General features: G+C 46.8%; 1 protein-coding gene across 1 annotated transcript in view; it reads right to left on the bottom strand.

Moving 5' to 3' along the window:
* Positions 1-201: 201 nt before the first annotated feature.
* Positions 202-27,815, bottom strand: part of CCDC149 (coiled-coil domain containing 149) — a 99,562-nt gene continuing 71,948 nt past the window's right edge. The window contains exons 9-12 of the mRNA XM_088020869.1: positions 27,514-27,658; positions 18,411-18,487; positions 12,113-12,229; positions 202-1,373 (exon numbers count right to left, since the gene is read on the bottom strand). Coding sequence (XP_087876995.1) covers positions 964-1,373; positions 12,113-12,229; positions 18,411-18,487; positions 27,514-27,658 — 749 coding nt within the window. The 3' untranslated portion in view covers positions 202-963. The remainder of the gene's footprint in view (positions 1,374-12,112; positions 12,230-18,410; positions 18,488-27,513; positions 27,659-27,815) is intronic.

The raw sequence follows: 27,815 nt of genomic DNA, 5'->3' as shown, positions 1-27,815 counted from the left end.
TAATGGCCCGCAGGAGGAGTGAAGGGTTCAAGGTTTCCCTGGCAAGGGAAACTGGATGGGCCCTAAGCAGTTTCCTGCCCCAACTGCTTATCTTGTCCCCAGCCCCACCCCCACCCCTCCATGGCCATGAACACCCTACAGGCAGCACGAGTGGAAGGCAGAAAACCAGCATTCCCAGGCTCTGGCTCTTATCTCAGAAACGAAAAATCAAAATACTGCTGGAGTCCCCTTCCCCCCTCCTCTCCCTCCCATCACTCCGGGTCAATTAATCCTTCAGAATTACAGGCTGGAAAGCTCAGCTCTAGCAGTCAGCAAACGGGTCTCCACAGGGGCTGCGGATTTCAAACCAGAAACCCCACCTTCTGAGCCCGCTTAAGCCCCTCTCCACCTGCCAGTCGGTGGCATGACAGACAGTGCCGCGGGCAGGGTGCCAAGAACACCCACGCTGGGAGGTCCTCCCGGGCCCTGACACGATGGAGCGGCGCCACGAGCCCTCTGGACCCATTATGCTCAATTACACCTTTCTCTCCAGCCACCTAGCCATTACAAAGACGGGGACCTGATTAAAAACCCCATCCGTTTCAAGCTGTTCCCATAATTTTGATCAACAACATTAAATGCTAATAGAAAAACATCTTATCTCTAATAAAACCAATGCTGACAGAAAGACGGATGCCGAAAACCAGCCATATGGCAGACACGATTCTGTGCCCGGCCGTGTTCGCAGTAGCGTGTCTCCGGCAGAAAGAGATGACACGGGGAAGCTTGAGGACCCGCATTTAATAAATCAAACTGTGCTGGCATCATCAGAATATTCACAGTTTGCCACAGGACCTGGGTCTCTTCTCACTTGCAGATCTGGAAGTATGTTAGGAGAAAGGAGCTTCCCAGTGCTGTTCTGATGCTTAAGTCGTTACCGTCCCCTGCGCCTTAGACATGTCACCGTGCGGATCCCTTTCCCCTTCAGGTTTTCACGGCGCTCCCCGTGCCGCCACCCTCTGGGGTCTCCTTGCCGTCCTCCAGGGTGGAGGCTTCGGCTGCCAACTGGCTGGACTCAAAGGAGCCCGGGCAAGATTTGGGGGCCTCCCCCTTGGAGGCCAGGCCCGGCGGAGCTGTCCCCCTCTCATGCCTCCGAGCCTCCCCAGGACTCGCTCTTTGGACCTGTTCTGGTTCAGCCTCTGTCAGTCTCATTCTTTCCCCTCCAAGCCTGTCCATTCCTTCCTCCTCAGACGCTACCCGCGGTGAGGGTTTGCACTGGTTCCCGTGGTTCTGATTTGCCACGGAGCGGACGGCGGGCCCTCTAGCATCCTCCGGGCCTGTCAACGCCTCGGTGGCCGCCCGGCTTCCACCTCGTTCTGGCTTCTGGACCTCCCCTGAAACAGACCCGGGACAGCATTAGGCCTCTGGCGGGAGGTCAGCCCTCGCTCCCTCTCTCTTCCCAACCTCAGGCCCATGTCACCAGGGCTCGGAGGCGGAAAGTGCCACTGCAGGGGATCACGGGACCCACGTCAACAAAGAAAGCAGCCACCCTGGTGGCTGCCGTGTCATTCACGGAGGGAAAGGGAGCCTGCGGCCAAGGTCATCACCCATCCCTTCCAGGCGCCTGGTTGTCTCCTGCTTCCCGCTCTGTGCTTCCTCGTGCCCGTCAAGCATCTAAATTGAAGACGAAGGTTCTGTAGACTCTGCGGCTCAGGAAAGACCTGGGGCCTTCAGTCATGAAAAGGGGTGCTGGTGGCCTTCCAGGTGGGAAAGAGAAGAACAGCGTGGGAGGGATTTAGTGTCCCGCACCCTCCCACTCATTCTCCAGCAGCACCTCATTCTTCGATGCACACTGCTGATGTTTCCTCAGCTCCCCACCCCTCCTAACTAAATTGGTCTGCCCAAACCTCTTCTCTAAACATCATTTTCGAGTTCGACTGGAGGGGGATGGGAGAGAACGGGGTCCTGGGAACGGGCGTCTAGCCTCATTTTCCTACTGATTCATTACTTTGTGATCAGGAGAACCTGTCTGGCCTCCTTTCCTCAGACACAAAACAAGGGGCAGGACTCTCTGATGTCCCTTCCAGACCTAAGCACCGGTGGCCCTGCAGGACAGAGACACGCTTGGGGAGCAACCTCCCAGCATCCAGTCCTGTGCATTCAAAGCCAGACTCTGAGGTTCCCAGAAGTCAAGATGTTCTTAGCCCGCAAGCCAAACAGTGGTGACATGCATGGAAGCACCTCACGGGGCCAGGGGTCTGGGGGACACTTCCTGGTACCCCCAGTGAGACCAGAGTAGAGTCCCACTGCCATCAGGCTGGCATCAGACACATGCGGATTGCTTCAGGCTGACAGCTGGGACTTGGGGAAGTGGAGGGAGCACTCAGGACGATTTGAAGAAGCTGACCTGTTCCGACCATGCATTTTCCTGCTTTGGACTTTTTGTCAGAGCCTAGCTGCTTGTAGGATGTATTTTAATTCCTTTCACTTGGGTCTCTCACAGGGTCCTACCCGATCTGCTCCTGTTTCAGCCCGCAGCCTCATTTCCTGTGGTTCTCTCATGTCTGTGTGTCCCTCTATCCATTCTATGCTATCTTTCGGTCTCTGCAGGCACCTGTGGATTCTCCCTCTCTAAAGCTGAATCATAGCAGCTAATGCTTTTTAGGTGCTTTTCTGGGCTGGGCTCGGTGCTCAGCATTTTACACATTGATCTTATTCTAGAATGCAAGCGGGGGCCTCGCCTGACTTGTTCACAGTGCTTGGCACATTCTAAGCATTCAAGAATGTTTATAAAAAGTTCCTCACTCTCCTTTTTCCTTTTGATGGGAGCATAATGTACATAAAAGTGCGCTGACCGTTACGTCTACAGCTCACTGAATTTCACACCGTGGACACACCCATGGAACCAGCAGCCAGGATGAGAAGCAAAATAACCAACCCCCTATAGACACTTCCCAGTCTATCTGCTCCCCTGGGCCCCTTCCTAGTCACCTTTCTGCCAAGAGTGACCACTAGCCTACTTCAGACACCAAAGATGAGTTTTGCCTGGTCTTTGGTGTTCATATACCAGAGTCGTATTGTATATGCTGGCTTGTGTCTGTACTGTTTTGTGTGTATAAGATTGATCCATGTTACAGTCTGTAGAGTGGGTTCATTTGAAGGTGTCACAGCAGTCAACAAATATTTAAGTCTGGAATGAAAACAGGCAATTCACAAGGAAATACAAATGGATGGCAAACATGAGAAACGATGACATCACTCTAACTAAAGATATCGAAATTGCACAGAGATGCATTTTTTCATCTACCAGACTGGCAAATATGAAAAGGTTTGATAAAGCTCAGGTTGGCTGAGGATGTGGGGAAACAGGTATAATCATACATTACTAAAGAGAATAAAAATGAGCAAAACTCTTTGACAGGGCATTTAGGCAATATCTATCACAATCCTAAATACATTTACCCTTTGACTCAGTATTTTCAGGATTAGGAATCTATCTATGGATATTAGTCCAAATATTTCAAGACGTATGCACCTAGATGCTCAACTATGACATTGCTTTTTTAAAAAAGATTATTTATTTATTTGAGAGAGAGGGAGAGAGAGACTGCGTGAGTGGAAGGAGGTGCGGAGGGAGAGAATCTTCAAGCAGACTCCCCACTGAAGGAGGAGCTCCACATGGGGCTCAGTCTCACGACCCATGAGATCATGACCGGAGCCAAAACCAAGAGTCAGATGCTTAACTGACTAAGCCACCTAGGTGCCCCATGACATTGTTTTTTATAGCAGAAAACTGGAGAGAACCTGAGTGCTCATCAACAGGGGATTCTGTATGTACTTGCTGTATATATTTTTTTGTGGCATACACTAAAACTTGTAATTTTCCTCTAGGGAGCAAGCTGAGGGTCAGGGCAGAAAACAAGGATGGAGGAAGGCTTTAAATTTAACTTTATACCTTTCTGTGTCATTTACATTTTCTTCTCTTTTTATTTATTTATTTTTTAAGTAGGCTCCATGCCAAGCATGGAGCCCAACTTGGGGCTTGAACTCAAGACCCTGAGATCAAGACCTGAGCTGAGATCAAGTGTTGGACGTGTAACTACTGAGCCACACAGGTGCCCCCTCTGTGTCATTTACATTTTAAACACCTGCTTGTATTACTAGTTTAAAAAGGTAAGATATGCAACTTCCAAGATTTTGTCACCAATTACCATCTCGTCTTTCCTTTTCTGCACTAAATTGTAGACCTAAGAGCCTATATCCACTGCTTCCAGTTCCCAGTGCTGATTCACAACTCAGATCCTTCCGTCTGCCTTGTATCCTCCCTACCAGTGAGCAAGCTCTTGTCACCACATCCAACGCCCCTTTCTCAGTCCCCTCCTGCCTCCTCTGTAGCATGTTTCTTTCTTTCTTTTTTTTTTTTTTTTGAAGATTTTATTTATTTGACACACACACACAGAGAGAGAGAGCACAAGCAGGGGGAGTGGCAGGCAGAGGGAGAGGGAGAAGCAGGCTCCTCACAGAGCAGGGAGCCCGATGCGGGGCTCGATCCCAGGACCCTGGGATCATGACCTGAGCCAAAGGCAGACGCCTAACCAACTGAGCCACCCGGACGCCCCTCCTCTGTAGCATGTTTCTGATGCCACATCCTCCCCTCAAGCTGTTTCTCCCTTTGGTTTCCAAAACACTGTGTTCTTCTGTTTCTCCTCCAATCTTGTTCGGTGAGCATACTGTATTAGTTTCCCATAGCTGCTGTAACAAATTACCACAAATTCAGTAGGTTAAAAGAACACACATTTTTTTTCTCTTATAGCTCTGGAGGTCAGAAATCCAAAATGGCTTTCACTGGGCCAGAACCAAAGCCACACTGCCTTGGAGACTCTAGGGGAAGATCTGTTCTCTGCCTCTTGCAGCTTCTGGCGGCTGCCGGCACTCCTTGGCTTGCAGCAGCATCCCCCACTGTCTGCCTCGGTGGTCACACTGCCTTCTCTTTTCTGTGCATGGCAAATCTCCTTCTGCCTCCCTCTTACAAAGAGACACGTGCTTCTACTGAGGACCCACCTGGATAATCCAGAACAATCTCTCCATCTCAAAAGTGGGTAAATCAATCACACCTGTAAGTCTTTTGCCCACTGAAGGTAACATTTACAGGTTCCAGGAATTAGGATCTGAAATCTTTGGGGGCCACTATTCAGCCTACTCTGCAGGCCTCCTAGTTTCTTTTGTCCATCCCAAATCTCCTTCTGGCCCCTTTGATTCCCAACCCCCCGTCTATGTGCCATGTGTTTCCCTTGTTTTCATTCACTCTCACTCACTGGCCAGCTCATGACCTTAATTCCTGACCATGAGTGCAGCTCCCAAATCTACATGCATGGCCCTGACCCCTTTCTGTCAGAGATACACACCCAGGTTTCTAGCTGCCAACTGGATTCCCCCACCTGGATGATCTGGAATTCCCCTCGCCCCCAAACCTGCCCCAGTAGATGTCCTTGTGCCTGCCATATCAGGACCGGTTCATGGTAATACGGGGCTTCACCCCCGAAGCCACCCACATCAGTGTGCCTCCTTTTTCTATACCCATCAACCGCCAAGTACTACTTATGTGCTTCAGTGCTATGAACCGAATGTATCCTCTCCCCCACCCAAATTCATATTTGAAGCCCTAATCCTCAATATGATGGTATTAGGAGGCGGGGCCTTCGGGAGTTGATTCAGCTTAAATGTGCTCATGAGGGTGAAGGCCTCATGATGGGATTAGTGCCCTTTAAGAAGAGAAAGAGACACCAGAGTTCTTGTTCGCTCCCTCCCTCTCTCCCTCTCTCCCTCTCCCTCTCTGTCTGTCTGTCTGTCTCTCTCTCTGCCACTGAGGACACAGCAAGAAAGTGGATGTCTGCAAGTCAGGAAGAGAGGATCCTCACCAGACACCGAACATGCCAGCACCTTGATCTTGGACTTCCCAGCTTCTAGAACTGTGGGAAATAAGTATTTGTTGTTCAAGACACTTCCCTGATAGTGTTTTGTTATAGAAGCCTCAGCTGACTAAAACACTCATAGTGTCTTGCATCTGTCTCTTCCTCTCCTTTCCCAGGGCAGACCCTCTGCAGTCACGGCTTGATTTCTAAGGCTTCCCTGTATAAATCACTAGGTGCATTTCCCAAAATTTCAGCTGCATTTGACTTAACATCACCTCAGCCAATGAACAGGTAAGCATTCAGAAAACAAGTGCAAACCACTCCTGATAGTTCATAAACCCACCCCCTGGCAGGCGATAGCTACGTGGGGACTATTAAAAGGATTTATATGAATTTTTGAGGATTATTTATATCATTTAGAAAGACTGAATATTCAAAAGTGCATACATCTAACTACATGTAGCCTAAAAAGTCGATAAGATCTAAAAAGTTTGAGTTAAAATGCAGCCTAGAATTTCTGCAACATGTAACAATATTACTCTCTGTGGGTTCCATTTTAACTGTGAGATGGTGCATAAAGGTATTTCTTAATAAGAATAGTATGTGGGGGCGCCTGGGTGGCTCAGTTGGCTAAACATCTGCCTTCAGCTCAGGTCATGATGCTGGAGTCCTGGGATCGAGCCCCACATCTGGCTCCTTGCCCAGTGCAGTGCCTGCTTCTCCCTCTCCCTCTGCTCTTCCCCCTGCTTCTTGTCTCTCTCTCACATAAGTAACATCTTGAAGAAAGAGAAAAGTATGTTAAATGTATGTTTTGAACATCTATTTATTTAATTAAATAACTGCATGTGATTTTGAGGCTTTATTAACCCGATTATTTACAAGGGCTGAACCCCGGTAAAAACTCTGAGATACTCCAGAAGCAATGAAATATTAGTGAGCTTGGATGCACCGGAAGTCTGAAATGAGACTGAGATGAAGGGGATGCAGGAAGAGATGGTGGTAGACAGAAGAGGTGGATGTGATGCTTGGCACACTGGAATCATGGGGCAGGGTGGGGGGGGTGGCAGCAACTCAACCTGGACCACTGTCCCCACACCCCAGGCCCCATAACTCTGGTTCTTCTGGTTCAAATCTGCTTCCCTCATTCAAAAAAAGCCATTTTCTTTCTCTTTAGCCTTTCTGATGTTCACAAAGTCCCAGGGGCAGAAGTTCGACCAAATCTACTTTATACTTTCTAAAGCCTGTATATAGTTACGGACAGCTATGTATTACTGTCCTAAGAACTCACAGACCTCGGTAAGTACTGTACCTGAAAATGAGGCCATGACTTGTCCTTGCAGTGCAATTCATGAATATGTAAATGAGGGAATGATGCAAGCCTTGATTTTTGAGAAAATAACTATTCAGATCGGTTAGGCCTGGATAATGTAACGTTCATACCCAACAGGTTTCTTTGCTCCTAGTCTCTCCCTGCTCTAATCCAGATGGCTTGGAGAGGGACCTTGCCTCGAGTTTTGCTACTCAAGGTGGGGTCCGTGGACAGCGGTGGCACCATCGCCTGGGAGCTTGTTGGATGTGTAGGATCTCAGGTCTTGCCCCACACCTACTGGTTCAGAGCCTGTGTTTTAACAAGGTTCCAGGCGATTTGGGCGCACATGACAGTGTAGAAAGCACTGAGAGCTTTAACACAAATCTGACTATGCCTTTCCCCAGCTATCAACCCTTCTAAGGCTGCTACTGTCTCAGGGACATAACCTAAGCTCTTGGCCTGACATTCAAGGCGATCGACGACTCAACCTCCATCTGCCTTTCCACCTGACATCCCAACTCTTGCCCTCATATGCCACACCCCAGCCACACCTAACCCTTCATGGCATCCGAGTCCTGCCCTCTGAGCTTCTGCTTAGGTGGATGATTCTGCCATGGCCATGCTTCCTCTATGTATCCAGACAGCCGACTTCGACAGTCAGCTTGACCTCCATCTCCACTACAAAGCCTGTTTGATGAAATCCGGACAAAAAGTAATCTCCACAGTGCCCTAATCTCCACAAGGCTGTGTCTAGACCCCCAAGGGAACTTTGTACTTTTTACTTCTTTACCCTTAAGTTGTTACTTATGTATAGGTAGCTTATAAAAAGTCACCTGAAGTATAAAATCTTACCCGATAAACCTTGCCCATGTTCTACAGTGGGGACTCAATAAATAGCTTATCAGATGCTCGGATCTATGGACATACATATGAATACATGAACAAATGAGTATATTAGTACATATATGTAAATGCCATGCATCAAAAAACGAAAGCAATCCTTGAATTTATGGTATTCGTTCTAAGTTGTATTCAGGTTGCTACCCTAAAAGTTCTTAAAAGGGCACTTCCGGAAAAAAAGACTTCTAACTCACACAAACATTTAGCTATATCTGAGGTAGCTCAGGGCAGCAATAACATTTTCATACTAACAAATTTATTGTAGTTGTACAAGTTGAGCAAGTTTCCAGCACAGGGCAAGAAGCTTTATTTAAAAGGAGTAAATTATGGTCTTTTCTGCAGTTAAATTTTTCACCAACGTGAGATGAATAAACTCCTTCTGGAAATTACTCTTATGAAATTACTTCTTCCAGGACACTTCAGAGTATATTCTGGTGCCCCTGAAAAATTAATTAACCTTACCTGTAACAACCTAACCCCTAAACCATTTGTGGTGTTTTTACTGTGGGTCAGGTTAATCTTCTCTACCTTAATTTACATCTAAGTGAGGGTGGTCTAAATTACACTGGGGCCTTTTGGTCGCTGGTACTTTGCCTTGTGCCATTTCCTCAGATGACATTCTGCTCATGTCCAAACGCGTGAATCTTTTTTAAAATGGCAAACCTCTGAGATTACCAGGGAGAACTTTGCAACCTTTTTGGGGGCACAGGGGGAGGGGAGAACACTGCTGCCATCTTTAGAGGTCAAAACACAGCAGCAAGCGGGGGATGGGCAAGGCTGTAGTTCTATTGTTTGGTCCTACCAGGGATGTATTTTTTTTCTGAGAAAGTCTGGATTTTCAGAGCCTCGGGACCATAAAGATATAGGGACCAGGCTCCACCTGGGATTAGATTATGGGTCAACAGCAAGATTTATCAGTCCTCTCCTCCCTTTTGTTATCCAAAAGATATCTAAAAAGTATACTCCAGTGCTTATCAGGAGACAAAGAAAAGTTATTGAAAACGTCACAACTGTTGATCTGTAGACCTAGGGCATCTGCTACTTGCTGGGGGAACAAAACTCTTCCTTTACCTCTGCGATTCTGGAATGTTAACTCTTCAGCTGCGAGAGTTTTCCTTTTCCTTTGAGAACAGACACAGAGCATTGCCATTTCCATAAAAGAAGGATTTTTGAGCTCAGCATGGGAAAATATTATTGAAAATAATAGTAATTATTCTGTGCTGCTTTACAAAACAGAATTAGTACCATTAATGTGTATTAATAACAAAACACATATCAATAATGATGAGGCAATCAACTGATACAAACGCATTATGACACAAATAGTACAGAAAGAAGAAATATTTTCTCGAAAAGATGAAGAAAAAGTAGCTCTTTGTAGAAAGAGTGTTCGTCCCCTAAAAATGTGTCACTCTCCCACACTGGCCCAAAGGGGACAGTCGTCTTCTTTTGTTAACTGATCTCTGACGGGCTTTGTCCTCCCAAGCGTGAGCTTCTTTCAGTTGGAATTAATCAGAGATGCGGCGGTGATGAGACCATCCCAGCCGCTGCCAGCCACTACATAAATGCTTCCTTGTTCCCACCCGCACTGGCGAAGGACAGAGTTGGAACAATGAGAGCTAATGATGGAACTCTGGAAGCTATCATTTCGAATCAGGCCATTACTTATGCTACCCTTGTGAAAATCAAGCCAGGCTCATGTTCCGTTTCAGCTCAGGGGGCCCTGGGCCCACCCAGGGGCTAAACAAGCTCAGAGCAGACAGAGGCCTTGGGTCTCCACGTGGACACTGGATGCTGGCACGGGATGCCCACTGGCCAAGGCATGTTCCAGACTGCGTGGTGGGCCATGGTGTGTTACAGGCCAGGCTTGCAAAGAGCCACATGCTGCTGGCTGGAAAGACCCAGGCTTGCCTTTGGCCAGTGTGAAACCCACCTGAGTCAGGCGCTCCCTCTAAGAATTCTCCCTGCATATGCTTGGGGATCCCCTCTATTGAAATCCCAGATCTGTCCTATTCTTACCATTACTTACTGTGAGGGATTGAGACAAGCGTCAAAACATAGCTGTACAGATGCATGAGTGAGCCTTGCTGAGGCCAGCTCAGATCAGCAGAACTGCTCGTCAGATCCCAAGACTCATGATAAATAATGCATAGTCGTTGCTTTTAGTTCTAAGTTTTGGGGTGGTTTGTTACACAATGGTAGCAACAGATTTAACTAGTTAGTACAATTTGATACAAGCAAAGTTGTTACGTCAGATAATCATCAGGTTAGAAAGAGGGTAGGCCAGGTTGCAGGGTTGCGATTTTAAGTGGGAGACAGTTGGGAGCCACTAGAGATTTCTGAGCAGGGTACACACATGTTGGAAAGTAGTGCTCCAGAAGCTTTATCCTGCAGCAGCAGGGGGAAGATGGGAATGAAGTAGGGAGAGTCTAGAAGACAGGAAACACGGCACGAAGCCGTGCCGAGGAAGTAAAGAGGGTTGAGCTAAAGCCAGAGGGGGTAGGAATGGAGGTGTGAGAAACTCTGAAGAAAGAGTGGCCACAGAGCCGATATGGATGGGGAAGGAAAGTTGACAGTGGTCGATGATGACTCAAGGTAGCTGGGTAGCTGAGAAAGTGAAAAAAAAAAAAAAGGGAAGAAGCATAGAGAATTGGTGATGTCATACTTGAGAAGTCCACAAAATATTTAGGTGGTAAAGTTTGCACTTTGGGAAATAAGGGACTGTAGCTCTGCAGATGGCACCCAGTGGGGGAAAAATATTTCGAGAATATTTTCACAGAGGTGATGGCTGCAAGCATGACTCAGAGCAAGGGAGGATGGAGAGAAAATACAGAAATCAAGCAAAGAACCTTGGCACCTGCATGCTGGGCATATTAGTTACCCACTGCTGGGCCGCAAGTTACCTCAAAACTTAGCAGCTGGAGACTCAGGAGCCTGGGAGAAGTTTATCTGGGTGGTTCTCACTAGTGGTCGCTCATGAAATTGTCATCAAAATGTTAACTAGGGCAGCTATCATCTGAAGGCTTGACCGGGGCTGGAGAATCTGCTTCCAAGATGGCACACCCAAATGGCTGGTGACTAGAAGGCCTCAGTTCCAGACCACACGAACAGCAGGTGGGACTGCTTGGGTATCCTCAAGACATGGCAGCTGGCTTCCTCCAGAGAGAATGACCCAAGACAGAGAGAGCAAGGAAGATCCCATATATCTTTTCTGACCTAGCCTAGGAAGTCACATACTATCACTTGTGCTGTATTCTATTAGTCACACAGATGAACCCTGATACAATGTGGAGAGGAATATACAAGGGCATGAATACCAGGAAGTGGGGATCATTTGGGGCCATACTGGAAGCTGGCAATCACACTGGGGGGTAGAAAAAGAAGACAAACAAAACTTAGAAAGGTGAGGGATAGTTTAGCTGGGGAAACAAGACTGTCACATGGGAAGACAGATTCCTCTCACACTTGCGGGCTCCTCTGGCACCTAAATGGGCCTGTGATCGCCTTCAAAACACTCTGCCTCCAGAAAGTGTGCCTGGTAGAGGAGAAGCTTTTATTCTCCTTTCAACTAACTCCCAGACCACTTCCGCTGTGCCCAGCAATGTGTTGAGATCTCCCCAAAGTTGGCACCACCATCTTGCCAGTTTATAGGTAAGGAGACATGCAGAAGTTACTAGTCCAAAATCTCAGAGCCAACACAATGTGGGGGTGGACTATGAGCCTGAGCTGTTCAACTCCTGAGCCCTTTCTCTTAACCTCTATGTCACTGTGCTGAGCACAGAGGCCTGCACTCTTCTGCTGGAAGCCCCAAACAACACAAACCCATATGAGCAACAAGAGGAAATGCAAGGGATGACCCCACAGTGGCCCAGAAGCTACAGGAAGGAGCTGAAGTCCACTGAGCCCTGCCTCCGTGCCAGGCACAGGTCAGGCAGAGACAGAGAAATATTTTTCCCCCACTGGATGCCAGAGAGACAGAGAAGACAGAGAAATCAAGAAATCATGTGCTTACCGTCCTCGGAATTTGCTTTGTTCTCAGTGGGCTGCTCGATGAACTTCAGCAGTGGGGATCTTGATCTCTGTATGGTGGGAAGAGCAGGGTCACTGAACAGTATGGTGTCCTTGCCCCCTGTCATGGAAAAGGGGAACATGGACATGTTATGTCACCAGCGGAGTTGTGGTTATGTTCGCCCCAGACAATGGACTGGCTGTTTAGGTGAATGAGGCACTTTCTTTAATCATAGGTAACGCTGCGGAAGGGCAATGGCCAGATGGCCCTTTCTGTAGTGTGAGGACCAGGCAGTGAGGTCCAGGGCCAGTCTGTGAGTCTGCTCAGGACATGGCTGCCCACAAATGCCACCATGAAGGAGCAGCCTGGTATGTTGGCCCAAAACCGAATGGCTTTAATCTGGGTGAGAAGAGAACAGGCATAACCACAGCAGAGGGCTGAGGAGTGCCGGCTTTGGAGCCACACAACAGGGTTTGTGTTCTGGACTCCATCCCTTGCTAGCTGGCTGACCTCAGGCAAGTCACTCAGCCTCAGAGCCCTCATCTGTAAAATGAGGAAGAAGAACGGCACCTACCTCATTGGGCGGTGGTGATGAAATGAACCGATTCACGTAAAGCCCTTAAGCATTTCACTAGCGCTCAATAAATGTCATATACTGAAATTATTATCTTACGGTGTAGACAGCACTGCCATATGCTACCTTTGACTTAATTCAATATGGTCACTTAGACTGAGTAATGACTCTGTCATAAGGAGGGTAGTCTCAGATCCCCCAAATTGTCACAGCCAAACTTTCACTTAGAACATATAGTCCCCTACCAGCCAAACCCTTGTATCTATTTGTATGAACTCCCCCAGTGGATGGAGAGGTTGAGGGAAAGAAGACCATTACCACTCTATTGTGGAGCCCATGGCAAGTCAGGAACAGGAAGCGTGGCTCTGAAACGTGAGCATCGTGACCACAGACACACAGGCACAGAACATGTGGACATAAAGGGAATGCTGCCCAGTGGTCAGGAGGGAACAACAGGCAGGATTTGACCCCAAACTTCTGTCCACGAGGCCTTGGGATTCCCTCGGTGGGAATTGCAGTGCCCAAAATGAAAACCCCAGGGCTGTGGGCCAAGCCTATGCTCCAGCCTTAGCCGTCTAACTTTGAGCAAGACCTACTCTAAAGCCAAGCCCCTAATCTCTCTGGGGCTCAAATTAGGGGCCCCGAAGCCCTGTGATTTTACTCGGTTTCAGGTTCAGTGGACACAGAATGGTATTTCAGTAAAGATGTTCCCGCCTTCAGAGAACCAGGTGAACCTTGGGACTGTACCTCTGAGCCCTCAGTTTGTTCCCAATACTGTCTTCCCGTTAGGGAGCTTCATTTCCAAGACTGTAGGAGAGAGTTTGGCATATGGTAGGTGCTTAATAAAGAGCCAGTAAGTATCTGAATACACAGGTGATGGATTCTTGGGACTGCTGATGTCGTGGTGGGCACAGGTGCTTGCTGCTGCCTCCGGCAAATGGAATATGTTGTTAGCAGCAATCAGCACTCTGGGTTCAGCTGAGGGTCATCCCAGAAGAAGAGAAATCTGATAGAAGCCGATCCAAAAGCTCTCCACCAGCACGGCCATTGTCTCACGTGGAAAAAAAATCCAAATCTTCAGGGACACAGTCTGGAGAAGTGTCCCAAAGAGAACTGTAGATCTACAGGTTGGGATATTGTTAAGAGGCTCTCAGAAAGAAAGAAACACAATCGGGTTTCCCTTTGTACTGTAAAGCTACAATCTGGAAACACTGCGAGGGATTAATGGTTTCTCTGAACCCAGAGCAGACACCTCAGCGTGGACTTCTTTTGTTTCTCTCAATCAAGACAACAGCTACTGTCCTCAAGTCAATAGAGACTGCATTTCTTGAGCCATCTTTCTCTACAGGTAGACCAGCTGTTCTTGCAGGAAGAGGCACACTCTGCCCCTTTGTGTCCCAACCAGCCCTCCAAGTCCCCTGTGCTCTGGTGGCTGAGGAATCAATTACGGGCACAGCAGGGAGCTGGCCTCAACCGAGGGACTAAGGTGGCCTGAGGGAAGCCCTCAGCCCCTCCTGTCACAAGGGATTCTTTAGGGTGCAAGGTGTCCCTAGTCTTCTCCAGCCACAGAGCATCATCCGTTCCATAGTAGCTCTGCAAAAACGCTGGAGCCAGCCCCGCGAAACCTCTCCCAGAGTCTGAGCAACAAGCATTAGCGAAGGAAACCAAAGCCACGACTCATCCATGGCCAATCAAGGTGGAGGTTGGAGAGAGGCTGAACACTTCCTGAAATTCCTACCTGGAGAGATCATGCCCTAACCTGAAGGTAAAATGGCAAGATTTGGTCATTCTTGCAAAGTGTTTGTTGAAGGATTCTAAGACCTCCTTGGAAGGCTGTCCTGTTGTTTCTAAGTCTGGATTCCATCTACGCTGATGAATGTGAGCTCTAATCTGATAATCGGCTGTCTCATTGTTTCATTCTGGTACCTTGGCCTGCAGGAAGAGGGGTGGGGCGAGGTGACCCACAAAGAGTCAAGTGGCAGCTGGTGTGGAAGGCCCCACAGGCCCCTCTGCTTGCCACGCATGTGAGTGTCTGGAAACCTTCCCGATTCCCTGGGACACGGCATGCCTCCTCCCCTTCTCCCAAATGCACCAAGTACTTCCAAAATGCACATTTTCTTCCCCAGGCTGATGCTTCAAGTGGAGAAGAGAGAATTAAAATGAAAAACTCAGCCCAACTCTACGCTTGCCAGGTTTTTTTTCTGGCTTTCAACATTTCTTTTTAGAGCAGGAGCACATCCAGGAAACCTCCCCTCAGAGCCCCCAGGCACCACTCTCCCTGCAGAGGCCAGCAAAGGGCTGGGGAACTGAGGCTGGTGGGGGGGGGGGTGTCATTCCCTCCCAGGGGACCAGGTCATTTGTGCCCCCCCCACTTTCTTGCAGGAGCCCCATGCCTTCCCACCTCTTGGGAACCGATGAAACAGTTTGGAATATGCTCTGCTATCCAGATGATTTCTCCACGTGGACTGTGGCATTTGTCAGACTTGCCTACTTTCCAGCAAGATCACAAATTTTCCCCAACTCTGTTGAACAACATGGAGAACTACATATTTGTTGGCTGAGAGAGTGAGGAGGGAGGGAGAAAAGACTCAAAGAATACTCATCGCATGCTCAAAGTCCAACAGCAGTTCTGTCTCGAGTAAGGCAGAACTCACCACTGCCCTTCGGAGTCTCAGAGGAGACTGTTCTGGCTTCTGAATCCTTCTCCAGTCCCCAGCTGATAGAACCACTGCCCCTTCCCCTCAATTCCTCTCTTCTCTGAACTACAGTTCCCCAGCATGGGTGGAAACACCTGAGTTCTAATACCAGCCTCTGTGTCCCTTCGGTATCCTCTCATTTCCTAAACCTTTGTTTTTTCCATCCGAAATGAGGGGATTAGACTAGATCAGGAAAGGGGGAATGTTTTCTCTCACATGTCAAGTCTAACCAGGAGGGGGCTTCCTGGAAAGCCAGTGTGGATACCTGTTCTGAGGGCCTATGTGAGGACAGCATGCAAGAGCCATGTGATTGATTAGTAATGTCTGCCACTGGCATGGGAATGGGTGTTTTGTAATATACACCAAATATTCGCCATCCTTAAATTCTTTGCTCTCAACTCTCCTTCCAGGTCTGACATCTGATGACTCTTCACGTTCGTCACTTACACCCCAACACCTTTATCACTCGGTACTTAATTATATATCATCTTGTGCTTTCTTCCTCACTGCTAGATGTGTACGCATCTTTCTTCCCTAATGGGACTCCGGATTCTTGGAGGGGGCACGACTAGAATGCCTGATAGAGAACTGAATTCACAAAGTTGATGCTCAAAAAGGTATGAACACACTGATGGACTGATTTCCTGAAGAAGACACTGATCCTTTCAGATGCTAGTAAATAAGAGAGAGCTAGCAACTCTCTGACTATTGGGACTCAGTCCCCTCTAGGGGGCCAAAACACTGACATGGCTTCTACCTGGGGAGAGGAAGAGGGAGAGGAAAAAAGTGGAAGAGAAAGAGGAAGAGGTGGAGAAGAAGAAAGGATGAGAAGGACGTGGAGGTAGAGGAAGGGGAGGGAGGGAAGGAGGAAGCAGGAAGAGAACATACTGCCCCTTGCTCCACTATTCGGTGGGTTAAATGGGGACCACAAAACAATGAGCGGATAGAAGGGACTGATTGAACTGATGCTGAAGAGGCCCTTCCCTTACTATTTCTCACCACGGTTTAAAAATGATCCCATGGCGATGCCTCGTTGTGACATCCTTCACAACTGCAGCAAAGCAATCCTCTTTCCTTTACATCAACCCTATCAGATCTGGGGAGTCCCTCTGTGTCTTTGTGGAGGTCAGATACTAGAACAAACATGGCCATGGCATAAGCTCCATCTAGCCGGGTCCCTCAAAGCTCATTTTACCATTTAATATTTGCTTAGTACTAATTGAATTCTCTATTTCAAAGGACTGTTCTAATCAGAAAAGTGCAATGATACATAGAGAATGCATTTCTATTTATTTACATGCAGGGATGATATTAATGCACTGCTGATATTAGCCACAAACACAGATATTTTAAATAGAACATACTCCCGAATCCTACTGAAACATTGTAGCTCAGGCCTTCAGGCAGCAATAAGGAGGAAAGAAAGAATTGTTAATGCATAATAGCCATTCCAGCCCAGACCAAACAACACCAGAGAAAATTCTCAGTGTCCCTTATTCAACTTCCATCTTTTTTACGTAAATTGTAGAACTAAAACATCGTGAAATTTCACTAAGTTATTTGGAGGAAAAAAAAACCAAACATCAAGACTCTAGTCTATGCACAGAAATAGCAATCTGACTGCACAGATAAATGATAAATTTGCCTGACTGCATTGAAATTCAATGCAATAAAAGAAAGACCTTCAAAGAAGATAAGGTTTTAACTGCATCAAAAGGTTCCTGTGCAAAATGGATCATTCAAATCCCCAGAATGGCACTTGCCACTAATTAGTTCTGTTAGGTCTTTTGACATCAAGTTCAAGGAATCTCTGCTAAAACTTCCAATTTATGAAATGCACTTGTAGGCAACCTAAGGCAGCTATTCAGATTACATTAGGAAAACGTGTTGTTGTCCATGTCCCTGTGGCAATTTTCATTTCTCGAACATTACAGGGCAGCAACTGATACGATTCAAGGGTAGAGGAGGCTGGTTTGTGCAGAAAGGTTAAGTAACTAAAAATATATGTAAATGTTGCTCCCAGGGAAAGAGGAGGGGGTGGAAAATGATAAATACAAGTTTCTGGAGAGTGTGAAGAAAAGGGGAATAGCTGATGGGGGTCTCACAAAGGGGGTATTTTACCAAGACAAACAGGATAAATATAGCTAATTAAAGTGAAACATCAGAGTTTTCCTCACACCGTGTACAATCGTGGGGGGAAAAAATCTCCAAAGGAAATTTTGATTTTCAAGCTGCATAAAATGGGACAGGGAGGGGCGCCTGGGTGGCTCAGTCATTTAGCGTCCGCCGTCGGCTCGGGTCATGATCCCAGGGTCCTGGGATCGAGCCCTGCGACAGGCTCCCTGCTCCGCGGGAAGCCTGCTTCTCCCTCTCCCACTCCCCCTGCTTGTGTTCCCTCTCTCGCTGTCTCTCTCTCTGTCAAATAAATAAATAAAGTCTTAAAAAAAAAAAAATGGGACAGGGGGAGAGAGGAGAAGAAGGTTCTTATACTCATTTTTATATTCATTTTTGGGAACGATAATTAAATAGAACAAATTTTTGTCAGTATATTTATTTTTAGGTATCATTCAGTTTTTTAGGAATGATAATTAAATAGAACAAATTTTTGTCAGTTCTTATATTCATTTTTAGGATTGAGGAGTAAATTGAACAAATCTTTGTACATTCTTATATTTATTTTTAAGGATGATAATTAAAATGAACAAAACTTTATAAGATACCTAGGGGTAAAAAACAATGAAACAATTTACTATATTCACAAAGGTGAAGAATAAAGCATACACAGACACACAAAATGACAATTTCTGAGCTTAGGCTAGCAAAACTTCATAGTTCCACAGATGGGAACGTGCATATTTATAGGAGTTTTTCTGATTTCCTCAAAATTGATGGCTTCTATGTTTAAAGCACTTGTAGATTTTTCAACAATGATCTTCAAATAAAAGGATATTTAGAAAGTAGAATCTTTGCAAAATAGGTGAGGGCTGCCTTTTTTAAAAAAGGAAAATAACTTTCATGAAGTTCTGCTTACCTGGAAGACTCCACAAACCAGAAACTTCCAGAGTTCTTAATTTTTTCTCCAGTTCAGCCACCCGATTCCCTAGGATTCTGGAAAATGGGAGAAAATGACAACAAATTAATGAGCATCTCATCAGTTCTTGGGGCTGTGAGCAAGCTACTCGGGGACACCCCCTAGAGTGCCCTGATAGAAAATGTTTTGAGATTTAAAGTATATGCAGAAAATATACTGTGTGTGCATGTGCAAAGAATATATATGTATAATATATAATATATTATACACACACACTCTATTGAATGTACATATGAAAATATACAGTGAATGATTAAAAAAAATATTAAATGTTGCCATTTAAGTGAGTCCTCTCCAAAAAAGGAGGGGAAGCTAAACAATTATTCCATGATTGCCCAAACGTCTTACACAACTTCTATTTGGGAATTGCTCATTGCTAAAGATTATCATTCATTTTGAATGCCCTTAGTAGTATCGCACCTGATTCTTTGAGGATGTATCTGAGTTCTGGAAACCACCAAGTCTAACCAATAAGATGGGTGAGCACGCATGGTAAAGTTGCTTTGAGTCAATAAAATAATAAGATCTGCCTTCTTTGACCTAACCTATGTCTTACTGATATCCATATCCCTGATACCTAGCAGAATGCCCCGTTGATGGTAGGTGTTCAATAAACATATTTGATTAAAGAAAATGCTTTCCTTCTTTCAAGGCTTGCAATTATCTATGGACAGAATGAAGAAATAGACCTTTCAAAAGAACTTCCAGCAATTGCAGAATCACTAGAAGAATTATATTGCTTTCCAAGGTGACCATTCTGACCCACTGGGACATAATTTCTGGAACGTGTATCTGAAAAGATTATAACGTTTACTTGGGAACCAAACCTTGTCTTTATGCATGGGAAGACATAAATGTGGGCATGTATTTCCCCTCTTCCACTCTACACAAAATTAAACATAGTTGGGAAATGATTTCATAGTCATCTCAAACTTGAATCACTTTCCATTGGCCTGGAAATTGAAAAACCAGTCTTTATATTATTTGGGGGATTTTCTTGGTGCTGTCATGCTAAAATGATGCGGAAATCACCTTAATAGCAAAGTTTCAATTCCTTTCAGCAGGAGAAATCAGAATGCTAGAATTGTTCTCCTACCTCTCCTTATATTCCAGAGATAGCTGCACACACCCACATACATACAGAGGCATGAATATGTATATAGCTGCACATATATATATGGCTTTGGATTCATCCTTATTTTACCTGAATTGACTCGCAGCATCTTAATTAATATTCCCTTTGAGCTCCCAGAAAACTCTGACATTACTACATGTGGTTTTCTTCACCTAGGTACGTGGAGCTTTTCTTCTTTTCCTTAAGTCTTAAATTCTGCATAGTCTTTATCAATTACTTTCAGTTGCCACCCTATTTGTTGGGTCTATTCTGCTTTCATATCCCTGACCCTTCAATAAACACCATTCTTCGTAATCTCGCTTTCAATATTTTGCTCAGACCTTCTGATCCAAGCTCCCTTTTCACCAGCTGATGGGTTTCAGATGCAATCACAGCAGAGTTCAAGTGGATGCCTGTTTCTTAACGAGATCAGATCATCTGTGTGTGGCTGCCTCTTGGAAACAAAAGATAAGGCTTAACTCTTCTGTGTGCGCTGACGGATGCCATTAGAGCAATGTTCAAAGGCATGGTGCAGAGACATTCGGTTGCTTTTTTTTTTTTTTTTTTTTTTTTACACCCCCTGATGTTCCCGGATAACACAGCCTTGTCTCCCAGAAATGGACTGCGGTGAATTTGCTAGTGTCCCATACTTTGAGGGACCCTGCCTGTTTGTCAGCAGTGACTGCTCTCTTTGGGCTGATGCAGGCATCTGATACAGAGCTGGAGGTAATAAAATGGGTCCAGTGGGAATTGTGCTAGGAGTGATAGTAGCCACAACATCATCCAGAACAACAGCAACCACACTACTGCTAACATGAACAGCGAAACTAATCTTTCCTGAGTCCTGGCTATGAGTCAGAGCTCATGCTGAGCACCTACTGAGTTTACATGATCTCATTTGACCTGACAAAAACCCTGCAGTGTATGTTGTATTACTATCCTTTTACAAATGCGGACCCCAAGGAACAGAGAGGTTAAGCAACATGCCCAAGGGCACACAGTTTATCTCCAAGCTGTGTCTTTTGCTGACCCCCGGTGCTCTCATCCAGCCCACTCTACTCCTCCCACTGGGAAACACAGGCATGGAAATTAGTTAACTTGACCAGAACCACAAGCAGGACTCAGCTGGTGATGACTCTGGATCTGAACCTACAACTCCGTCTGCTGCCAAAGTGCACGCTCTTAACCAACACCTCACAATGGCACTTTAAAACAAGCATCCTTGTGTCTGGAGCAAGAACTCTTTAAAAACTGTTCATAATTGAAATGTGGATGCAACTGGGCTGACCTGTATGATGGGACCCAAGATTCTTCAAAAGACAAAAAGACTTCCTGATGGGCTTCATGCTGGACAAATATGGCAGGTGGTCCACAGAATGTGGGGTGGTGCAGCCCAGGGAGAGAGGACGGTAGGCATTGAGGAAGGCAGGAAACATAGGAACAGGGTCCGCTGAATTCAGTTTGACCAATTCAGCACACAATTATTGAGGCTGTAGGGGATAATGAAGAGAAGCAGCCTGTGTCCCTGTATTTGAGGGACTAAAAGTCTGGTGGGAGGACAGATGTGGACATACAGACACACAGACACATAGGTACAGAGCCTGTCAGAGGTTTGAATAGTATCTCTCAGTCGCCTGTTCTCTAGCAGGTATTATTCTAAGCACTGCCCAGATAGTGTCTCCTTTACCCCTTGCAACAACTGATGAGGGGGCCTTTAATATGCTTAGTTTGTGGATGAGGGAACAGAGATTCAGAGAGGTCAACTAACTTGCCCAGGGCAACACAGCTGCTAAGTGGAGGGTCCGGAACCAAAACATAGGCCTGAAAGTATACAAGTACTGCAGCAGAACCCTAGAGTGGAAGCGAGACAAATGAGAGATGAATCCAGAGTGGTTTTTAAGGACCCAGATCATGAATGACCCTATTGCCCTGTTGAGACTGGTGAGACTTTTATGCATTGGCAACGGTGAGAGATTGGAAGGTTTTAAGCAGAGAAGCAGCACGATGACCATTGGCAACGGTGAGAGATTGGAAGGGTTTAAGCAGAGAAGCAGCACGATGACGTTTAGGAAAAGTATTCTTGATGTGGAGTGGAAAATGGACGGGAATGAGTATGAGGAGAAGCAGAAAGACCAGTCAGGAGGGTAATGTCCAAGTCCGTGATGGTGGTGGCCCCAGCAAGCCAGGGGGGGACATGGGAAGTCAGCCGAATGGAGTAGTAATACCGAGGTAGGTGAGGAATTTGAGGTGCCCACGGGATATCCATGGAGACAGCTGGCCATGTGGGAGAAGGAAAGTCTGGGAATGCAGAGATGGGCATGGAGGCTGGGAAGTGAGTCTGCTCACCAGCAGAGTGTGAGAAGTCAGAAGAACAGGACCCTTGATTACCCCTCGTCTAAGGCAAGAAAGGACCAGAGAGGAACAGCTGGCCAGGGAAGAGGAAAGCCAGGCCACGTGGGGCCAGGAAGCCAAGGGGAGAGAAGACCCAGGTGAGATGGTGGGGCCGATGGTCTTATTCTAGAAGGTGGTCACACTGGATGAAAAAGTCCACCTACAGGACATGCCTGACCCTTGCGAGAGATGTTTCAGGAACAGTGGAAGAGGTGACACCAAAGAATCCAAGCGACAGGGTTGGGAGAAGCAGACTAGGGGCAACCATAAGCAGGGAATACAGATGACTCTTCAAGTAGTTTAGCAGAGAATCGAAGGAGACAGCTAGGGCGGTAGCTTGAGGCATAAACAGGTTTGAGAGAGGATTTTTTTTTTTTTTTTTGGTAGGAGGGGGCAGATTTTACAATCAGGTTTTTATTTAGCTACAATTTGCTTTAAGAGGGATTTCAGCATATGTCTACCTAGCAGTCTAGGAAAATCCTCAAGATGTCAGGCCTCCAGATAGATTTTCAGTAGTAGTTTCTGATAGTAACAACGTAAGAGGGGATCTGAAAAGACAGACCTGACTCGGGAGGTGGCCACCACTGTGTGTCCGCTCCTACTCCCCAGACAACACGGGAGCAGAAATCCCTGAGTGAGGGTCCTTGGGGAGAGCCTGGTCCTCAAGATGTGATTGGCTCTACCCTGTCCCCACCTCCACCCCGGGTGGCCTTCTTTTGACTCTTTCCTCTGGTCCATGACAGTTTACGCTGCTCCCAATATCTTGAACTTCCAAGCTATTTACCATTGGCTGGGGGTGGGGGGGGAGCAGTAAACAGTGTTGGCATGGCAGGAAGGGCAGTGAAAGGCCAGTATATCTTCATGTACCCACCACCACCACCAGCACCAGCACCCTACCACCAGCAAAGTGTTGACCGGAAAACTAAATGGGGCGTTCAGTAAAACAAGATTTCAACACCTGTCTCTTCTTCTTTTTTTTTTCCCAAAGATTTTATTTCTTTATTTACTAGAGAGCAAGCGAGAGAGAAACAACATGAGAGGAGAGAGGGTCAGAGGGAGAAGCAGGCTCCCCGCCGAGCCGGGAGCCCAATGTGGGGCTCGATCCCAGGACTCCGGGATCATGACCTGAGCCGAAGGTAGTCGCTCAACCAACTGAGCCACCCAGGCGCCCCAACACCTGTCTCTTCTATGACTGCTTTGCTACCTGCTGGTAAATCACAGGAAGCTCATCCCTTCTTTAGCAACAGTCAGACAACTGCCAACTCTTTGGCAATGAGTACCTCAAGCAAAATGCCCAGTACTTGCAAATCCTCTCAAAAAATAAAGTCCTATGTGGATTCATCAGTTCTTCAAGATGGCTCCCACTGGGCCCTCTCAAGGCGGGGGGGGGGGGGGGGGAGGGGGGTGTCAGGCGGCGGAAAGCCAGTAGGGGGAGCACAGGCTTACAGAACAGAATACCTTTATTCTCACTTAATAATGCTCCACCAACACAAAACTACTGTATTATTTTAGCTACAAAAGGCTAAGTCAAGGGGGATCACAGTAAGCAGACCCAATTCAGATTCTATTCCTAGCCCCCACTCCATTTGTTGTATAGTTTTTTTTCACATGCCCCCAAATAAAACATTTATTGAAAGTATGAAACCGAAGACCTTCTAAGTTTTAAAAATGGCACATTAGGTACTTTATGTACTGATATGAAGCAATCTTTAAGATCTATTGTTATGGGGGGAAAAAGCAAGGTACAGAACAGCAAAAAAAAACCCCTTTTTGGTGAATACTTGCTACCATTTGTAAGAAGAAAGAAAGAAAGGAAGAAAGGAAGAGAGAAAAGACTATATTTATACAAGTATACATGAGTATTTATATGTGTCTGTGGAAATGCGTTATATGTTTCTTAGAAAGGGATACATAAGAAATAAGAAATAATGGTTCCTTCCAGGAAGGAGAATTGGGTGTCTGAGAGATGGTAGTAGTTTAGAGACACATTGATGTTTAACCTTTAAAAATTTGAACGATGAGATGGCACAAAATTATTAAATAATAGTTACAAAGGACAAGGTGCATTAAAACAAAATTAAACTTGAAAAAACAAAAACAAAAAAAGAAACCAAAATTAAACCTGGCAAAACATGTCTGTTTCTCAATGAGGGTGAGAGCCCACGGAGCCTGGGGGTGTGCTGGTTGCAGTAGGGTTATGGTAGGAAGGTGCTGGGAAATCAATGTGTCCTGAGAGGCGAGTCTCAGCCTGACGGCCTGGGGTTACTGAGTTGGGCAGGCAGCAGGTCTCTGCTTTAATGGTCCTGCTTTTTCCTGAAATCTGTATTACACTATATGTTAACTAACTAGAATTTAAATAAAAACTTGCAACAAACAAAAAAAGAAAAGTCCTGCTGTTTAGTGGAGGCTTGTGATGTGATCAGAACGGTAGCTGGCGGGGGCTGGCGGCTGAGGAGGGTCTGGGGGTCTGCAGTTGGAGGATTGACGGGAGGGTCTTCCCAAGGAAGAGGTGATAGTCTGGTGGGAACAAAGCAGAGAGGGCAGCTAGAAGATGTACACTGAAGTCCCATGACAAGGACCTGAACTATATATTGAATCCATGAAAATTGTAAAGAGTATTAAGGGAACAAGAAAAAGGAGTAGAAAATGATTCCGTCATCAATTCATTAAATAATCATAAGCACTTACTGTGGGCCCAGCACTGTCCTCTGTACTGGGAGAGAACAGCAATTCTAATGGACAAACGTTCTGGCCTTGGGACAGCTTCAACCTGCATGATGTGGAGGTTTGTTGGACCTGAGTGTCAGGATGGTGGGCAGAGCCCATTAAATATTCTTCAAGTCATGCTTGAATTATGGCTGCACAATATTCCATCTTATGGATTTACTATACCAGCCTCCAGCTTAAAACCATTGCAGGGGGCGTGCCTGGGTAGCTTAGTTGGTTAAGGGTCTGACTCTTGATTTCAGCTCAGGTCATGATCTCAGGTTGTGAGATCAAGGCCCGCATCAGGCTCTACGCTCAGCACGGAGTCTGCTTGAGACTCTCTCCCTCTCCCTCTGCACTCATGCATTCTCCCCCTCTCAAAATAAAATAAAACAAACTAAAATATAAATAAAAACATTTGGGTTGTTTCTGTTTTTTCCCCCTCTTACAAATGAATCCATGGTGAACACCTTATATATGAATCTGAGGACATCATACTGATTTTTTTCTTTAGGATAAATTCCTAGAGGCAGACCATGTGGGTCAAAGGGCAGGAGCATTTTCAAGGGTCTTAAAATGTACTAAGGAGTGGGTGGCCCAGTCTAGATTCCTTGAATGTGAAGAGCTGAAGGGATATGGGGGAAATCATCAGCCTCGTAGTTGGAAATGTGGGTCCTGCTCTGGATGATGAGGTGGGGACAAGAGCTCTGAGAAGAGCCTGCAGAGAGTGAGAGGCAACGATGGGGCGGCGGGATGAAGCCTCCCAGGTGGGGTGAGGAGGGCAGAAGGCCTGGTGGAGACCTGGGAGGGATGCGAGGGCATGAGGAGAAAGTCAGAGGAACCCAAGGAGATGAGTGCAAGACGGGAATTGGGATGCAGGGAAATCAGAAAAGAAACAGACTCAGAAAGTGCAGCGTGCGGGTACTGGAGACCCTCAAAGGAAGATTGCTGTGAAAAATCTGGGAAGAGGTCTCGGGAGGTGTTGAAGCCCAGGTGGTCCTTCTTTCCTGCATATGGCATCCCCTGGGGCTGGTTCAGATCCAGAACCCTGATGTTCCCTCCAGAAAACCCCCCTGAATCTGCATTTCAAAATCAGTGTCTCTGAGTGATTCTGACACGGGTGCCCCCCGGAACACACTTTGAGGTGGTGGCTGTTGAGGAAGTAAAGGCGGCCTTCTTGTTCACAAAGATGCTGGATGAATGGAATTCAGGGGGAGCTGCAGAGGAAAGGCTTTGGGGGTTCAGGGAGCTCCGTGTGGTTTCTGGATGAAGAGGCAGGAGCTGGGGTGGGGGGAGGGGGGGTTAGGAGTGGAACAGGTGGGAAGAGTTGCTCACAGGGGAGCCAGGCCCAGAGGAGGGAAGATGCTGTGGACCAACAGGATGGTGGGCCGGTGTGTTTCCCAGAGCCAAGAGGCTGAGGGTGGAAGGCACTGGTTCCAGGGGAGGGTAAGCCATAGGCTTCCTGGTGAGGAGCGTCTATTTTCTCAGTACAAGAGCAGCTGAGGTTTCCTGCTGACAACAGACTAGGGTTTAGAAGACCTGAGAAGTTTTGAAAGAGCCCCAGTGGTGCTTTACTGGGAGTCAGTGAGGACAAAGAAGGCTCAGGCGGAACACTACCGGCTGGATAAAACAGACCTCGTACCTATTCTGGGGAGATTTCCATTTCTTCTCCCTCCCCTGAGAAGTATCTGCATTTTAGCACCTGATTGTTTCACTCCTTGGTTAAGATTTGTTTTAAAAGAATTTTAAAAACTTCTTCTGCAATAAATTACCCTTGTCGTCCTTCTGAGTTTGTCCAGACTCCCTCCACCGCTCCCCGCCTTCTTTTATGTGTACCTTAATCTCCTGCGCGGTCTCCCCTTCACCCCCGGCTGCCCTTTTCCATTGTGTCTTTACAACACTCTCAATCATCTTCCAGTCGCCTCACTCCCTGTGCCCCCCCCACCCCCGCCAGGACCCCGATTCCCTCATCCCTCCCCTCCTCGCTGGAAGCCCAGCTTTTCAGAGCCTGCGCGCTTCCACACCTTCATTTTGGTGCTGCGTGTAGGTTTTATAAGCAGGACCAGCTACGTAATTTGGGGGGCCCACCGCAAAACGCAAATGCAGGCCTCCTTGTTTAAAACGGATCAAGAATCTGAAGATGGCGACCGTGGAGTTCCAGACCAAGGGCAGGGCCCTTCCAAGCGCGTTCGCTTGCCCTCAAAGCCAGGCCTGTTTGCGACGTCTGTTGCCTTAACTTACTGTTTATTCACCATTCTCTGAACACCTCCAGCTTTGCGTGTGTCTCTGATGGCTACTTTAACTTGACTCTGCCCCACCTAGTCGGTATGTTTATAAAAACCAAGGAAGACCTCTATTTGAATTGTTCTGCCCCACCACCTTTTTTGCTCCTGTGGAAGAGTGACATGACACTCCCTTGTAGGCCCAGCTGCCTTGCTTGGCGTTCCTCCTGGTCAGAACCCCTCATTGTCACGCTGTCGGTTAAGATGGCACGGAGGAGGTGCCGCCCCTGAAGGAGACCCGCAGGAGAGAGAGGGTAAGTTACCCGAGCAATGGTACTGTCAAAACGGCCCGTGTCATCTGCATTCCTCAGTGAGGGGCCCGGAGTAAGTGTTCAATACGTAATGGCTGGTAGTATTCTCCCCCTCCCCCACTCCGGCAAATGGCTAAGATGCTGTCATAATGCAGACACATCATTCTAGTTTAAGAAGTGTCCTTCCAGACTTAAGGGCTCCCTCCCCTCCCCAAAAGGCCTACAGTCCCACCTGGCTGCCACCAGCCAGCATCCCACATTTCTCCCACCCACCACCCACCAAGGGTCCAGCTACCTACTTGTTGGTCTGCCTCTGGTGCTGGATGACCATGTTTTTCTCGTGGATTGTCTCCAGCAGGGCCGTTGCCAGAGATTTCAGATCAGAAATGGACTGTGGAGTAGCTGGGAGACTGCACCCGTGATCTTCAGATAACAGATCCTGAACTAGGTGGGATATAAAGTTTATAGCTCAGTCTTAAGTCCTTCTGGAACACTGCAGTGCAAACCAACGTCTGTTCTTCCTGGATAATGAAGCTGGGATAGGCTCCCCGCTTCTAAATGCTATGATGTTGTATTGAAGAATCTACTTCGGGTGTCAAAA

The sequence above is a fragment of the Eumetopias jubatus genome, unplaced genomic scaffold (assembly GCF_037043125.1).
Source record: "Eumetopias jubatus isolate StellerSeaLion01/CBP00866 unplaced genomic scaffold, mEumJub1_p1.0 scaffold_2, whole genome shotgun sequence".
NCBI classification, from domain to species: Eukaryota; Metazoa; Chordata; class Mammalia; order Carnivora; family Otariidae; genus Eumetopias; species Eumetopias jubatus.
The sequence above is the reverse complement of the archived record's forward strand: the minus strand, read 5'-3'. Positions and strand labels throughout refer to the sequence as shown.